Source organism: Schistocerca americana, chromosome 9 (assembly GCF_021461395.2).
Source record: "Schistocerca americana isolate TAMUIC-IGC-003095 chromosome 9, iqSchAmer2.1, whole genome shotgun sequence".
NCBI classification, from domain to species: Eukaryota; Metazoa; Arthropoda; class Insecta; order Orthoptera; family Acrididae; genus Schistocerca; species Schistocerca americana.
The window spans coordinates 9,002,911-9,021,659 of NC_060127.1; the positions used below are offsets into that span (position 1 = coordinate 9,002,911).

At 41.4% G+C, this 18,749-nt stretch overlaps 1 protein-coding gene across 1 annotated transcript in view; it reads left to right on the plus strand.

The window, feature by feature from the left end:
* LOC124551199 (ATP-binding cassette sub-family C member 4-like) overlaps positions 1 to 18,749 on the plus strand; it is a 197,947-nt gene that overhangs the window by 159,521 nt on the left and 19,677 nt on the right. Inside the window, exons 12-14 of the mRNA XM_047126190.1 lie at positions 7,873 to 8,056; positions 12,043 to 12,180; positions 13,472 to 13,644. Of these exons, the coding sequence (XP_046982146.1) occupies positions 7,873 to 8,056; positions 12,043 to 12,180; positions 13,472 to 13,644 (495 nt within the window). The remainder of the gene's footprint in view (positions 1 to 7,872; positions 8,057 to 12,042; positions 12,181 to 13,471; positions 13,645 to 18,749) is intronic.

Genomic DNA, 18,749 nt, shown 5'->3' on the forward strand with positions numbered 1-18,749 from the left:
ACGAACAAAAATCCTATCATTCAAATATGTAAGTGACAAATTACATAACACCAGCACATAAAAATATTTAGAAGGCTTTCTGTGTGCATACATAAGGAAATTTTCTATGCCCTGGTTTTATATAATATGTCACTTAAATTTTTATAAGTAAGATAGGAGTTTTGCCTGTCTATGGGCAAAATTTTTTAAAATGTTTTATATATTGGCACCCACGTTCGGCAATTGTGGTTTAAGAGTCTAAAAATAATATTTACAATGGTCATGAATCTGTGTAGCGCTCTTTAACACTCTGGCCACCAATTTCATTTCGTAAACATTAATGTATAGTTATTTTAATTAATGTCTTAGTCATAAATAACGACATGAATATAATATTTCCCGCCGGTTAGTTTTCCAAGGGGATTGGGATGTGGTGGGGCGGGGTAGAACATCCAGTAGTATTCGTAATTACCTCCATGGTTTCAGAAGACATCTGCGCAAAAACTAAAAGACATACTGAAAACAGACACACGCCAGTGGACGGATCATATCTCCACATTTGTAACTGTCGCTGCCGGTGCTCAACATGAGCTTCGTTGATGCGGCAAAGGTCAATCCGCGGGCGCAATTCGTTGATGCGATGTGTTCTGGAAGACGCGGAGTCTGTGTAACTGGGTTGCCTATTTGCAGGTGCGAAATAATTCAATGAGACAATGTGGTGACGAGGATTAACAATGAAACTTGAGGGCAGCACAACCTTCAAGTGCAATCTGTAATTACAAGATTTCTGCTAACCATCAGCAGGCTTCCATTTACCGGTGGGACACTGATACACAGCAAAAACAAGCAACAAGTTCCAGTTAGGTCTCTGAGAACATATTGCGGGACACGTACCTCCCACTGGTAGTAAAAGGGCTAAGCGCGCATCGACACGGTTACTCCATCTAGAGTGACCGATTTTTCGCCCCAGCACACAAGGTGGCACTGTCCATTGCTTGCACGGTCCTTCAACAGCTAGGGTCGAACTGTCCAACTACTGTTGCTACCTGTTATTCTATCTATTAGTAATGACAGTATTTGACGTCCACATCAAAGTCCCATGTATTTGTATCTGAAATGGTATGTATCAGGAAGCCTTATATTCTTGAACATTGTTCGTTTAGAGCTGACTTTCATAAGAAATTTGCGTTTCTGTACAATTTGTAACATAACATATGTTACTTTTCTCTGTTTATTACAGGTAATCAATCACGGGTCAATCCCAAAACGCATCATGACAGTTAATAAACAAATTCAGAAAGACCAGCGACTGTTTTTAAGCAAACACACAGCCTTTTTTAAATTCTATCCAATAATTACGTTCATTTTTATTTTCACAAGTCCGTCTTGATCACATTAATTTCTTTACACTTTACAACCGGTTTCGGCTTATCGCCATCTTCAGATCCGTTGTATATACAAATGTTGTATAAGTCTTAGTGATACATGAAATATAAAATATAATGTTTATAGCAATGTATGGCAGTCATACATACTGTTAAAATATTCTGACATAAATCATCGTCAATTACACATCTGAGTGCATGGTACGTGCTGATAACGTACAGATCACGTCAGGTATTTATACAAAAACCTAATGCCAACAGAGGGTACTTTAGCTAGTGTACATAGTTGCCAATATAAAGACTAAAACTGTGGTATGTATTGTCTTTAGTTATAAATTATATTCCCTTTTGCTTAACGGGCGTCTGTGATTAAAAACATGTACTGATATACTACATACAAAATCAGACTCATACTTGAACTCCATAAAAAATAAAAATAATATACAATACAGCCCTTACTTTGGTTAGGCAGCATACAACACTTATGAATGCCAGTATAAAAACCATAAAATGAAAATTACAAAACCTAATAGATCAATTAACATTGAACGAAATCGTAATACAATTAATAAATTAGTGACCCTTAATTAAAAATAGAAAATTGATAATCGATATTCTGTTAGCAACTATGTACTCTAGCTAAAGTGCCCTCTGTTGGCATTAGGTTTTTGTATAAATACATGATGCAATCTGTACGTTATCAGCACGTACCATGCACTCAGATGTGTAATTGACGATGATTTATGTCAGAATACTTTAGCGGTATGTATGACTGCCATACATGGCTATAAATATTATATTTTATATTTCATGTACCACTAAGGCTTGTACAATATTTATATTTACAACAGATCTGAAGATGGCGATAAGCCGAAACTGGTCATAAAGTGTAAAGAAATTAATGTGATCGAGACGGACTTGTGAAAATAAAAGTGCTAAAAATGAAATGATTGCGGACTCATACAGACTTCGTGTCTTCAGATGATAAATTACATTCATATTGGTTGCTTGCCTCTACAAGGACTTAAAGGATTGCATCATAACTGTGGAGGTTTAGCAGAATTAGTGACTGCACAAGTCTACGTTTTACATCTTGTCAAAATATGTTCCGAAATGTCTGAACGGGAGAATGGCATGCGGAAATCTTAGTGCTAGTAGCAACGGTATTTTTTCGCCAGTTGAGGTACTCAAAGCTGTTCACTGTCTTCTGTTAAGATGTAAGGGTACTCTTGAGAACAATAGAAGGCACTTTTTCCCGTGATCCCGAAATAATTAATTTTTGATGGGATGTTAAAATTACTTGCAACTTCTTCACATTTAGTTTTAGTCCCAGACTTTCTACCAAACTGCCCACTGAAGGCAGATGACTGAAGCGTTAAAATTAAATATCTATTACACACACTCCCTCAACACTTGGTAGCGCTAATTTCTTTACATAAGATAATCTCTTTTTATTTTTGTAAATAGTCACTTCTGTTATATGTGCTTACTGGGCCTTCGCTCACGATCAAATAGTGGCTGCCCACCACCATGATGCCGAGGTAGGCAGTCAGCTCACAGTGCCAATTTGTTGCAAACGTGATTTCTTAATCTCAAACATCGCCGCTGTGACTATCTGAGTAGTATTCCCCATAATTTTGTCAGTAAGAAAGAGGAACGAAGATTTGTGTTCAACATTTCATAAATTGTGTGTCATTCAAGATAGAGCCCAACTTGGACAGAACAAAGGTGGGCCTGTGGTGTCCATTCTGATGTTCAGCGAATTTCTTGATTCAATTTGAATATATAAAAAAGTTCACCAAACTCAATTACTTCGGCAAAATCAGAGGTATCACAATGATGGGGTTTTGCCAAACAAACTATATAGACATTGGACTTTATCGATTTCAGGGAACTATTTAAAACCCACAACTGGACATTAAGATGGGAAACTGTACCTCAAACCTCAATGAAATACCTGTGGTTTAACCTTTGGCACAACTAGTTCTGTTATGAGGAACACTTCACACATTATGTCACCTGGAAAATATTCTTCCCTAATGACCAGCCTCTATTTGACCTCAGCTGATGAATGATAATATGTTCCTCTGTTGTACATAAAGCAGAATGTTCAAACTCATTCGTAGTCCCACATAAAATCCGCAGGGTGATCGAAAGAAAAATGAAGCAGCTATTGACATTTAATTTATAGATCCAACTTACTTCTCTTGTTTGGATGTAAAAGCGGTACTTAAAGACTTACCTAACAATGACTGTCAAATTTTAACAATGCAATGTTCTGACTAGTTAGCTGGGATCGTGAAATAATAAATAATACACTTCATTTTGTCCATTGTTGCCAGTGTTGTTTCTGTGATTGAAATACTTTCATAAAATGAAAAACACACCACCTTCAGTCACCAACCATTCATTTGCAGCACTGGGAGCTCATCCTCAGATGCTTGATCAGCCTACATCATTTTTCTTATTTAGGTGAATATTGGTGCGTATCCCGTCTGATTATTTTTACATATGTGATGTACGACGAAAAGCGTGTATTTGTATATGAATATCTTTATTCAAACTGTGCTTGAAAATCATGTAACCACTACTGAAACAGAACAGTATTACTGTAAATTGGAAAAAAGTACCTGATGATGCACTCTCCAGGACTGAAGTGCATGGTGCATTGAAATAAAAATCACGATTTGTCATTGATGGCGGTTGGTTCTTCATTTTAAGAAGTAAGAAACATTGAATCTATCATAGGGATGGGAGAAACATACTAGGAAGAGATTTATGAACCAGACTGTGTAAACTGAAAATTTAACTTTTTCTTAAACATGTCCCTACAGCACTGAATTCTGTAATCCATTAGAAAAATCACCGGTAAACCGACGAATATTTGCAGAATAGAACTCCCAAGTGTGAAAAACTTTCGAACATGTCATTACAAATGAGTTAATGTGTTAAATACATGTCTGACTTTAAGCATGCACGCGAGAAAATTTTTAGGAAAGGCTTGAAATTATGCTTTCAATTTGTCGGAAGTCGTTAAGTGTACACATTATGAAACACTACATGAATGTAGTCTGGGTAATTTGCACTCAGTTTTGAGCAAAAAGCTATTTTTCACTCATTTCAATATTTATGTCTTCATATCTCTTGATGTACGTGCCGTGATGTGATATAATTTTGCAGGTACATTCAGTGGCGTACTTGGATACTGCCTGCAAACGTAGTTACCAATAAAGCTAGTAGTAAAGGAGCAATAAAATAAAACGCCACTCTCCATGTTCAAGTTTGTACGAACGGCGAAAATGTAGCAACAAATAAACTTTTTTTCCTTTCATCATTTTGTGTGGGGTGTCAGTTTCAAAAAGTTTCGTAACGGTTTGACATTATATATGATATTTGCTACAGGTTGCTTAGTGCTCTCATTCGCAAATCATGGATGAATATAGTCTGGATATATGCTCACTGTTACTTATACTTCTCTTAATTTTTTACACTTTTAACATAAGATCATCTATCTTAATGAATAGATCGTGAAACCATTTTAAATGTTTAAATTCGGACAATAATTATAGGAAAAACTGACAATAAATTTGTTTTGCCCCTGGATCCCATTATATACGTAACCAACAACTAGCATCAGGTTCCAGAAAAGCGTTTTACTAGTATAGATGTGTAAAAACAATCCAAGATAAGGTACAAGGTATCACAAAACAGTGATACTAAGGTACATTGGGCTAGGAAGAGAGACTTAGTAGTAGTAGTAGTAGTAGTAGTAGTAGTAGCTTTATTCATCTGTAGATCTCTTTTTTCCAAGGATATAGGACATGTCAAAGTATTCACAAACTTAGATGAATTTAAAATAAGCTAATTCGTATACACATATATTTACAGACTTCTAGTTAGAGACAATCATTAGATTTACTTCTGGTGTTCTATACTTTCTTACAAATAACTTATTAAATAATGTAATGCCACGTTGTTCGCTCATATCTCACTATCAGTCACTGCACACACTATAGACACATTGTTTCATGACACTTCACTCACTACACACACACACACACACACACACACACACACACACACACACACACACACACACACACACACACGTGAACTCTGGGCCATTTTCTGTACCGCAGCTTCCCATTTACTATCCTGAAAAACTGAGTCAGCATCCCTCCATAATGAGTGTTAGTATTGTGCCATGCATAGCTTGGGGGTAAGTATTTCTAGAAAGGAAAAAAAGAAGGAAAAAAACAAAGTGAAGGTGTTATGTGGAATGTCGGATATTTTATAATAATAATTATTATTATTATTTATTTGTGTAACATTTTTTATCAAACCTCTACTCTATTTTAGCTAAGTAATCCTTGAATGTATAAAATGTATTGCACAACAGGTACTTTTTAGCTGCCTTTTTAAATAAGTGTATTTTTGCAATTCCTCTTTTGGTAGTTTATTGCACAGTTTTATTCCTTGGTAGGAAATGCTGTTTTGCGTTTTATGTTTAATTTGTCTTGGTAATTGTAGGTTGAGTCAATCTCTTGTTACATGGTCATGGATAGAGCTGTTTGTACAGTAATTACCAATGTTATTTTTGATGTGTACAACTGACTGGTAAATGTATTCACATGGAGCAGTTAAAATCCCCAGTGTTCTGAACAGATCTTTACAATGAGATCGACTAGTATTTTTGGTTATTATTCTTATGGCTCTTTTCTGAAGTTTGAAAATTATGTTCATATTTTGTGCATTTGTTCCCCAAAAAAGAATGCAATACCTAAGAATTGAGTGTACATATGAATAATATGTAACTAAAAGACACTGCACGTTACACACTGATGATAGGATTCTAAGGGCATAACATGCTGATGACATTCTGTTTGCAAGTACCTTTGTGTGTTCACACCACTTCAATTGAGAATCAATATTCATTCCCAGAAATTTTGCATTTGATACACAGTCTATAGAAGTGCCACCTACATTTGGTTTAACATTGTCATTTTTCCTCTTCTAACTTACATCTTTATGAGAGGGTAAGCCGTAATCAAGGCTGAAACCTTAAAAGATGAGCGGACATTCGCTAAGATGTCCTCACACAGTGATCGCTGTTGAAAGGGTGAAAATGTTATTCGATATGATGTGGAAGATGATTTAATCCAAATATGGCAGTCAATGACTCTGTGGACACTGTTTATCATGTTCTGTGGCATCTCGTGACTATGAGCACCTGACAGAATCTAGAAAGACAGTTGTTTGCAGCTCACTAGACAACTGAATGCCACCGAGTATGTGCCAGTGGGGACCAGACCGGATTACAGCCACCAGGAGACGTCCAGTGTGCAGCACAGGACGCATGGTAGAGGCCTCGTAGAACAACAGATGTGTTCCCATTGCTGTAAAGTCTGGATAAAATTTGCTGAACTGTTGCAGGGAGAAACATTTTCGGAACAGCAGAGCACACTCACTATTTGGATGTAGGGATGCCTGTCTGCATGTGGCAAGGTAGTCTACCTTTGTGATGCTTCCATTCACCCACAGAGCGGGTAACAGTTGTGATGCACGATTGTGATATTCGAGGCTGGATTTGTAATGTAATTCTCAACAGATAATGATTCGAAAAATCACACACACACACACACACACACACACACACACACACACACACACACACACACACACACACATTCGTTTTCAAACCAAACGTCCTCAGAAATTAAGACAAACTGCTACACTGAAAATCCAACTGCATGCTTGGCACAATTCGCAACCTGCCCCACAGAGTCACTTCTGGTACTACGGCTATCCTAATTTCTAAACTTGACAACAGTTGTTCTGCATGTCTTGCAGGACTAGCTCCCATGGTGGAGGAACAGGTAACGTAGAGAAATGGCTTAAGCATAGTTTGTTTCCAGACTGAATCTTTCACCTGTAATGGGGTGTGCACTGTGCGTAGAACACTGCCTAGGAAAGGAAAAGATGCTGGTACGAGTCACTGCCAGACAATGAGTTTTCTTCTGACAGAAAATTACTATTATAAAACGTAACTGATTCTTAAAGATAATCACTTAATTGAGGTACTAAAATCTTTTTACTTTCAGAAGCGCAGGTTAATAATATTTGAAAGTATCTCGCTGGTATCATTTGGATAAATTCCAATGTAAATGCATGAGCTACTAATTATTTTAGTGTTATTGTAACTGATTTCCTAGCAACTTTTAAACCTAGCCTATTAACTTAGCAGCCATATAGCGACTGTATCTGTGGCTAAAGCTCTGCATTAATTGAGGTACTAAAATCTTTTTACATTCAGGAGCGCAGGGGAATAATATTTGAAAGTATCTCGCTGATATCATTTGGATCAATTCCAATGTAAATGCATGAAACCTACAAATTATTTTAGTGTTATTGTAACTGATTTCCTATCAACTTTTAAACCTTGCCTATTAACTTAGCAGTCATATAGATGTATCTGTAGCTAAAGCTCTGCATTGCTCTATATTGGCAGAGCTGCCTATCAGGATGCGGATGTCTACCTACTGGATGACCCACTCTCTGCTGTGGATCCCCACGTGGCCAGCCACGTATTCCGTGAGTGCATCCTGAAGCTGCTGGCTGGCAAGACAAGGCTGCTTGTCACACACCAGCTGAACCTCTTGCCCCTCTGTGACCACATCATCGTCCTCAACAAGGTAGGAATACCAGCTCAACCTTCTATCGCTCTGTAACCACATCATCATCCTGAACCAGGTAAATCTACCAACTCAACTTGCTGCCACTCGTTGACCATGTCCTATCCTCAGCCAGGTACGCCTACCAGCCCAACCAGCTACCACTCTGTGATCAAGTCATTCTCTTCAACCAGGCAGACCTACCTCTACAACCTGCTGCCACTCTGTGGTCACCTCATCATCCTAAACCAGCTAGACCTACCAGCTCAACCTGTTGCTGTTCTGTGACATCATTATCTTCTGCCAGGTAGACCTACCAGCTCAACCTGTTGCTGTTCTGTGACATCATCATCCTCTGCCAGGTAGACCTTCCTGCTCAACCTGCTGCCACTCTGCGACCACATCCTAAAACATGTGGGTCTATCACCTCAACCCACTACTGCTCTGTGACCACATGATCATCATCAACTAGACAGTCTTACCTGGTCACTCTGATACCATTCTGTGACCACATACTGTCATGAACCACATACGTCTGCCATATTAACCTGCTGCCGCTCTGCGACCATATAATCGACCGTAAACAGGTATGCCTACCTGTGACTGTCCTCTACTTCCAGAGAATCTTTCTTCCAAAGTACTATGAGGATAACCACAGGTTTATTTGAAAGTGTAGCTTGTATTTAACAAAAATCTCTGTGCAATGAAAAGTCCCTCACGACTGCAAAAGAGTTCAGGTGACTATTTAGAAGGCAGGTAAAAGATGGGAAACACAAAATAACACAACAATATCAGTGACTTATGTCTGTGCCAGGCTCATACAGAACAAAACATGACGTTGTAAGAGGAAAAGCAGATTCTCTCAAGAAACCAGCATTGGCTTAAGAAAGGCTACTCGCATGAGTAATGCTACATCCTTCATTCAGATTTTTGCATATACTGGATACAGCACAGTTTGTACCTTCTGTCTTTGTAGTCTTCTTTCCGCAAGGCATCCAGTTATATATATCACCAATATAAAATCACGTGAAATACCTCCACAAATATGTACCTGATTTGTCGAATATTTGACTAATGGAACGCAGAATTTATATTGAATTATGAATGGGCAACAGAAATGAATATACATTGTGTGTACCCAAAGAAACGTAATAGGACATGTAATATCTCAATATAAAAAATGTATCGAATAGGATCAGCAGCAGTTACAGATTGTTTTCGGATAGTATTGTTATCCACTGCAAAGTACATTGTTGGACAATCGAAGGAACTATACAAACACTTGGAAATTATTTAGCTCAATCTAACCATGGTAGCTCTCTTCAAATGTTGGTAAACGCGACATGATGCCCATAAAAAAAGACAAAGAAAGACTTAGTACCCCATTACATGATTAATTGTGAACATCTTGAGCAACAAAAAAGAGAAAAATGCAATTAGTACCCATCAAAAAGGTCAGTAATGAACGTCTTAGGCAACAACAAAGAGAAAGAACCAATCAGTAACAAATTAAAAGGATTAGTGGTGAACATCCTAAGCAACAAAAAGAAAAAGAAAAAGTCGATTAGTACCCCATTACAAGATAAGTGACGAACATTTTGAGCATATTACAACATCTTGAGCGCATCACATCATATACACACACAGTTGGCCATTAAATTTGCACTAGCATGAAAGAATCTTCAAACTACCACTAAGTGTACTAAATATTTGGATACTTGAATTATTAGTATACCACACAAAGAAGGTGGGAGTAATGCCATCTACATTCCACTTATATGTAACATTCCACTTATATGTAACATTCCAGAGCGTGTATCTCATCCATAAATTGCATTAAAATGTTGGTTGTCAGTGAGAAGATTGTGTTAAGCCTCATGTGTAATATAAGTTTCTACCAGCATGCGTCGGAATTCGACAGAGGCAACAACATCATCTATATAGAGCGCAGTTTACCATTTTGAGGTATTGCTGCCCACATAGGGTGGGAACTCACAACTTTGACGCACTTATGGAATGAATGGGTTCAGGAAGGCCCTCCTCAATGCCATACGAGATCTCAAGAGCCAGACACACACCCAGCGACCCCGAAGACAGGCATATTATTTGCTCAGATGCACAGGATCGAATTAGGTACGTCTTGTAACCTGAGTGAGGACATGATTTTCTTTTCTTTTTTTTCCCAGCAAGACAAGCATCAACAAGAACAGTTTGACACCATCTGGAGAACCAAAGTGCTAGTACGGCAACCATTGTTGCAGCTTCCCTTGATGCTGCATCAGGGAGAGGCACGCCGACAGTGGCGCACTAAATCAAAACACTGGACATAAGAATGGCACCGCAACATCTTTTCCTATGAGGAGTGCAGCATCACAATGCACATATCCATGTGTGAAGGCTCTGACAAGCGGAAACATCGCGGAATTAAATTTAACATCGTCTTATGGGCCTGCCACCAGATGTGATGGTGTTGGCACCACTGGGAACCCAACACCATCACCTGTGGTTCATGCAGGTGGTAGTTTAGACAGTACCTGTTACATTTCTGACATGTAGCTGCAGTATACCTCCAAGATCCCTGTGACATTATCTCCATCTGGCCACGATGTTCCCCAGGTCTCTCAGCCACTGGCAACAACTGGTCACAGGTTGCTGAGTCACTGGCACACCATCTCCCGCCAGTCTCTGTGACTGGTGAATCCTTTCTCAGAGTTGAAGCAGCGCGGTACGATGTACCTGTGTCTGTTATACAAAGCTCTGTTTACCTCAATGCCCAATCAAGCCGGAGCCATTGTTGCTGCCTGATGTGGAAGCTCTTTGTACTGAATAACACACACTGTCAACTCCCAAATCATCTACAAATTTATTCATGTATTTCATGCTACTATGTTTGTTCCTAATACATGTTCAAAATTGGTTCATATGGCTCTGAACACTATGGGACTTGACTTCTGAGGTCATCAGCCCCCTAGAAGTTAGAACTACTTTAACTAACCTAAGGACATCACACACATCCATGCCTGCGGCAGGATTCGAACCTGCGACCGTAGCGGTCGTGCGGTTCCAGACTGAAGCGCCTAGAACCGGCTATAATATATGTTAATACATGTCCAGCATCAAAGCAGTGATGCTTAAACATGTCAGTGTTTGTGGGAAATAATAGATCTCATTCTCAATTAATATGATCCTTTTATTTCTTCTGAGGATCCTGCATTCCTGCATATCATATGTCTATGAATAAATCATTTGTACTTTCAGCCAAGTATATACACCGGGTGATCAAGAAGTGAGTATAAATTTGAAAACTGGAATGACATGGGGTTTTATTCGAACCAAAAAAATACAAACGTTCAAAAAATGTCCGACAGATGGCACTTCATCTGATGAGAATAGCAGTAATTAGCATAACAAAGTAAGACAAAGCAAAGATGATGTTCTTTACAGGAAGTGCTCAATATGTCCACCGTCATTCCTCAACAGTAGCTGTAGTCGAGGAATAATGTTGTGAACAGTACTGTAAAACATGTCCGGATTTATGGTGAGGCATTGGCGTCGGATGTTGTCTTTCAGCATCCCTAGAGATGTCGGTCGATCACGATACACTTGCGACTTCAGGTAACCCTGAAGCCAATAATCGCACGGACTGAGGTCTGGGGACCTGGGAGGCCAAGCATGACGAAAATGGCGGCTGAGCACAGGATCATCACCAAATGACGCGCACAAGAGATCTTTCATGCATCTAGCAATATGGGGTGCTTTTTTTTGTTTCTAATAAAACCCCATGTCATACCAAGCTTGTGTGTCAATTTTTAACTCTCTGTCTACATTATTCCATGGTTTGTTAAGTTTTTAAATTTATACTGACTTTTTGATCAGCCAGTATAGAATGCAATTACAATAGATAAATATAAAATATCAGAGAACACTTGGGCTGAGAGCAGTAAATAAAAACTGAGAAGGTATCCAGACACCTTACATGCATTACTTCTACTTTTTTTATTTTGCAGGGTCGCATTGAATTTCAAGGAAGATTCAACGAGATTCAAGAAAACTACCAAGTTCTGACAAACATTATTTCCCTCAGTGCAACTGGAGGGCACATCTTGGAAGAGGCTGATGATGAAGAAGCTGAAAGTGAAGCTACGGTGAGGGTGCAATAGGTGTATTTTGGAAGATGTGATACTGAGACATTCTACATATCCCAACGCTGTTGTGAGCAGAACTTTTTTTTTTCTTGCGACATTAATCTGGCTCTGAGAAGGATTTGCACTGGTGACAATGCCCTCATACAGAACCAACCATGCATACCAAGTTTTTGTGATTTTTATCATGTGTGAGGGGCATGAAAGGGAAGCAGTGATTGGGAAGGGAGTGAGACAGGGTTGTAGCCTCTCCCGGATGTTATTCAATCCGTATATTGAGCAAGCAGTGAAGGAAACAAAAGAAAAATTCGGAGTAGGTATTAAAATCCATGGAGTAGAAATAAAAAATTTGAGGTTTGCTGATGAAATTGTAATTCTGTCAGAGACAGCAAAGGACTTGGTAGAGCAGTTGAACGGAATGGAGAGTGTCACGAAAGGAGGGTATAAGATTAACATCAACAAAAGCAAAACGAGGATAATGGAATGTAGTCGAATTAAGTCGAGTGGGTGATGCTGAGGGAATTAGATTAGGAAATGAGACACTTGACGTAGTAAAGGAGTTTTGATATTTGGGGAGCAAAATAACTGATCATGGTCGAAGGAGAGAGGATATCAAATGTAGACTGGCAATGGCAAGGAAAGCGTCTCTGAAGAAGAGAAATTTGTTAACATCGAGTATAGATTTAAGTGTCAGGAAGTCGTTTCTGAAAGTATTTGTATGGAGTGTAGCCATGTATGGGAGTGAAACATGGACGATAACTAGTTTGGACAAGAAGAGAATAGAAGCTTTCGAAATGTGGTGCTACAGAAGAACGCTCAAGATTAGATGGGTAGATCATATAACTCATAAGGAGGTATTGAATAGGATTGAGGAGAAGAGATGTTTGTGGCATAACTTGACTAGAAGAAGGGATCGGTTGGTAGGACATGTTTTGAGGCATCAAGGGATCACAAATTTAGCATTGGAGGGCACCGTGGAGGGTAAAAATCGTAGAGGGAGACCAAGAGATGAATACACTAAACAGATTCAGAAGGATGTAGGTTGCAGTAGGTACTGGGAGATGAAGAAGATTGCACAGGATAGAGTAGCATGGAGAGCTGCACCAAACCAGTCTCAGGACTAAAGACCACAACAACAACATCATGTGTGAAAATCTCAGATTTTTTAAAAAATTCCATTACTCTTATCACGCAGCACTTGACAACTGTCATGTTCGTGGTTCTACCCCACGAAACGTGACGCACCGTACTGCGCCGATACTGTGTGCACTATAGCTGCGGCTGACGTTTGCAGGCGCTCGAGGCAGAGGACCTCCCGTGGAGCGAGCAGAGGGCGGCCCCCTCCTGGCGCCTGCTGTGGGCCTACCTGCGGGCGGGTTCCGGTCCCCTGGGTCTGACCGGGCTGGTCGCCTGGCTGGTCGTATCCCAGGCCGTCGCACACGGGGCCATCTACTGGGTGGTCATCTGGTAACTAAGTCCACCTCCCCACTAAAGCACTGAGGCCTCCATTTCCTGGGAGACCAGCAGAGAGTGTACGTCTGAAGCATGTGTTGGCTTCATCTTAACTGATACATTCTCATCCTACAATAGTTAGATGTATGGAACAGCAAGTGCTCTTGGGTGTAAACTACACAAGCGGCAAGACGCAGTCAATACCTTCACTGTGCAGTGCCGATGGTACTGTTACCAACGACTGTGCCGCTGAAGTGGAGTTATTGAACGCAGTTTTCCGAAATTCCTTCACCAGGGAAGACGAATGGAATATTCCAGAATTTGAAACATGAAGAGCTGCTAGCATGAGTTTCATAGAAGTAGATACCTTAGGGGTTGCGAAGCAACTCAAATCGCTTGATACGGGCAAGTCTTCAGGTCCTGATTGTATACCGATTAGGTTCCTTTCAGATTACGCTGATACAATAGCTCCCTACTTAGCAATCATATAAAACCGCTCGCTCAGCGATAGATCTGTACCTACAGATTGGAAAATTGCGCAGGTCGCACCATTGTTTAAGAAGGGTAGTAGGAGTAATCCATCGAACTACAGACCTATATCATTGACGTCGGTTTGCAGTAGGGTTTTGGAGCATATATTGTATTCAAACATTATGAATCACCTCGAAGGGAACGATCTATTGATACGTAATCAGCATGGTTTCAGAAAACATTGTTCTTGTGCAACGCAGCTAGCTCTTTATTCGCACGAAGTAATGGCCGCTATCGACAGGAAATCTCAAGTTGATTCCGTATTTCAAGATTTCCGGAAAGCTTTTAACACCGTTCCTCACAAGCGACTTCTATTCAAGCTGCGGGCCTATGGGGTATCGTCTCAGTTGTGCGACTGGATTCGTGATTTCCTGTCAGGAAGGTCGCAGTAATAGACGGCAAATCATCGAGTAAAACTGAAGTGATATCAGGTGTTCCCCAGGGAAGCGTCCTGGGACCTCTGCTGTTCCTGATCTATATAAATGACCTGGGTGACAATCTGAGCAGTTCTCTTAGCTTGTTCGCAGATGATGCTGTAATTTACCATCTAGTAAGGTCATCCGAAAACCAGTATCAGTTGCAAAGCGATTTAGAAAAGATTGCTGTATGGTGTGACAGGTGGCAGTTGACGCTAAATAACGGAAAGTGTGAGGTGATCCACACGAGTTCCAAAAGAAACCCGTTGGAATTCGATTACTCGATAAATAGTACAATTCTCAAGGCTGTCAATTCAACTAAGTACCTGGGTGTTAAATTTACGAACAACTTCAGTTGGAAAGACCACACAGATAATATTGTGGGCAAGGCGAGCCAAAGCTTTTGTTTCATTGGCAGAACACTTAGAAGATGCAACAAGTCCACTAAAGAGACAGCTTACGCTACACTCGTTCGTCCTCTGTTAGAATATTTGCTGCGCAGTGTGGGATCCTTACCAGGTGAGATTAACGGAGGACATCGAAAGGGTGCAAAAAAGGGCATCTCGTTTTGTATTATCACGTAATAGGGGAGAGAGAGTCGCAGATATGATACGCGAGTTGGGATGGAAGTCATTAAAGCAAAGACGTTATTCGTCGCGGCGAGATCTATTTACGAAATTTCAGTCGCCAACTTTCTCTTCCGAATGCGAAAATACTTTGTTGAGCCCAACCTACATAGGTAGGAATGATCATCAAAATAAAATAAGATAAATCAGAGCTCGAACAGAAAGGTTTAGGTGTTCGTTTTTCTCGCGCGCTGTTCCGGAGTGGAATGGTAGGGAGATCGTGTAATTGTGGTTCAATGAACCCTCTGCCAAGCACTTAAATGTGAATTGAAGAGTAAACATGTAGATGTAGATGTGTAGTAACAGTTAGGAGCTAGAGGGAGACAGTCAGGGAGACGGACTCCCCCTACCCTGTCTACAGGTCACAATGAGAGAGCCTTGGCCATCTACTCCTGGCAGACAAAGCACTGCGCAACCATATATTTTGTTTTGCATCTTCGTATTCCTGTTGCTATGGCTTTACTTGTCGATTGTCATTTTTTATTTGTACACTATTGGCCATTAAAATTGCTACACCAAGAAGAAATTCAGATGATAAACTGGTATTCATTGCACAAATATATTATACTAGATCTGACGTTTTCACGCAATTTGGGTGCATAGATCCTGAGAAATCAGTACCCAGAACAACCACCTCTGGCCGTAATAACGGCCTTGATACGCCTGGGCGTTGAGTCAAACAGAGCTTGGATGGCGTGTACAGGTACAGCTGCCCATGTAGCTTCAACACAATATCACAGTTCATCAAGAGTAGCGACTGGCGTATTGTGACGACCAGTTGCTCGGCCACCATTGACCAGACGTTTTCAGTTGGTGAAAGATCAGGAGAATGTGATGGCCAGGGCAGGAGTCGAACATTTCCTGCATCCAGAAAGGCCCGTACAGGACCTGCAACATGCGGTCGTGCATCATACTGCTGAAATGTAGGGTTTCGCAGGGGTCGTAACACATCTGAAATGTAACGTCCACTGTTCAGAGTGCCGTCAATGCGAACAAGAGGTCACCGAGACGTGTAACCAAAGGCACCCCATACCATCACACCGGGTGATACGCCAGTATGGCGATGACGAATACACGCTTCCAATGTGCGTGCGTTCACCGCGATGTCGCCAAACACGGATGCGACCAACATGATGCTGTAAACAGAACCTGGATTCATCCGAAAAAACGACGTTTTGCCATTCGTGCAGCCAGGTTCATCGTCGAGTACACCATCGCAGACGCTCCTGTCTGTGATGCAGCGTCAAGGTTAAGCGCAGCCGTGGTGTCCGAGCTGATTGTTCATGCTGCTGCAAACGTCGTCGAACTTTTCGTGCAGATGGTTGTTGTCTTGCAAACGTCCCCATTTGTTGACTCAGGGATCGAGACGTGGCTGCACGATCCGTTACAGCCATGCGGATAAGATGCGTGTCATCTCGGCAGCTAGTGATACGAAACCGTTGGGATTCAACACGGCGTTCCGTATTACCCTCCTGAACACACCGATTCCATATTATGCTAACAGTCATTGGATCTCGACCAACGCGAGCAGCAATGTCGCGATACGATAAACCGCAATCGCGAAACGCTACAATCCGACCTTTATCAAGGTCGGAAACGTGATGGTACACATTTCTCCTCCTTACACGAGGCGTCACAACAACGTTTCACCAGGCAAAGCCGGTCAACTGCTGTTTGTGTATGAGAAATCGGTTGGAAACTTTCCTCATGTCAGTACGTTGTAGGTGTCGGCTCCGGCGCCAACCTTGTGTGAATGCTCTGAAAAGCTAATCATTTGCATATCACAGCATCTTTCTTCCTGTCGGTTAAATTTCGCGTCTGTAGCAGGTCATCTTCGTGGTGTAGAAATTTTAATGACTAGTAGTGTAGTTCATTATTGCTCGTTGAGTTTAAGTACTGTCATTTTGTAATTTGGAGAGTGGGGGAGGTGTGGACGCTATAAAATGGACTGCCAAGTGGAGAAATTGGAAAATTTCTGACATGTTCTTCTGTTTCAGTTTAATAGAGGGTTGACAGCAGGGGAGGCAGCCACAAACTTTTATGCTGTGTGTAGGGATAATGCCATTGGATAGAGCATGCAAGAAAATGGGTTCCTCGTTTTAAGGAGGATTGTTTCGACGTTAGTGACTCCCCGCATTCAGGGAGATCTTTGGGGATTGATGAAAATCGTTGAAACGCGTTAATTCGCAATGATCCACGTTAATATACACGAGAACTTCCAGATGTGATGAACTGTGAACATTGCACCATCGTCCGACATTTTCATGCAATGAGGAAGGTTCAGAAATCGGATGTATGGGTACAATATGCCCTAAGCCAAAATAGCAAAAATTGGCAGGTGGCCAGACGTGCATCTCTGTTTGCTTGTCATGAATTGGCTCGTGAACAACACCGACCATTCCTACCCCGTGTTGTTGTTGGTGTCGGGAAATGGTGTCTTTATGAGAACATAACGGAAAGAAATGAATGGTTGAGCCCAATCAAAACAGCAACTTCCCTTACAAAGAGATGCGCGCGTCCACAAAAGATAATGTTATGCATCTGGTGGGACAGCGACGGTGTGGTGGACTACCAACTGCTTCCCCCTGGTGTAACCCTCACTGCTGGCATGTATTGTCAACAGCTGAGGCGTCTTGCAGACGCAATCCAAGAACTTCCCCAAGATAAAGCACCCCCCCCCCCCTCTTCATAGCATCCTGCCAGACTGGCGAAAAACACTGCACAGGCGTTGGGTTCGGAAGACATTCCGCGCGCGCCCTCACATTTTCACCTCTTTAGCTCTCTAGCGAAAAACCATCGAGGAACTTTCTTTCCAGATGAAAATGCGCTCCGAACATGGCTCGAAGAGTTCTTCGCATCAGAACCACGTAATTGCGGAATCGAAAAGTTACGCCAGCGTTGGCAGACTGTTGTAAATAGTGAATGACGATGATGATGAGTTGGGTTGAGGGGCCGCTCGACATCATGGTCATCAGCGCCCTGACGAAAAATCAACAGGAGAACTCATGTGTGGGGATGAAGGTTGTCCCCACATGCAGAGCAGTTTATAACGTACTAAAGTCTGCCGCCCTTCCCCACCAGTTTATGGATGAGGCCTGATAGTTCACAAAAGTTCACCACTCTGTTGACACTGATATCTGTGAGGACGGTGGGCAGATCTCCAGCGAGACCAAGGGCTGTCCTATTATCAGTATACAGGACACACGTAGCCACAATATGCTGAACTGAAAGCGGCACGCTGCAAACTTCACAGAAGGGTGGATCCTCCTCCCCCCCCCCCCCCCCCCCCCCGGAGGAGGAAGCCGCGTGTGAAAGGGCTATGCCCGATGCGCAGTCTGGTAAGCAAAACCTCCTTCCAGAGGCGAGGCTGACACGAGGTCCGCCAAGCTTTTGTGGTCGGTTCGAGTGACCCAGTTTGTTGTCCGACACCAGCAACCATTCAGTCTCCCACTGACCGTGATGCATCTGTCAGAAAATGAGATAATCGCATGCAACGGGATGGGACATTGATGGACAGCACCATCCCAACATGCTTCCTTGGCAGCTT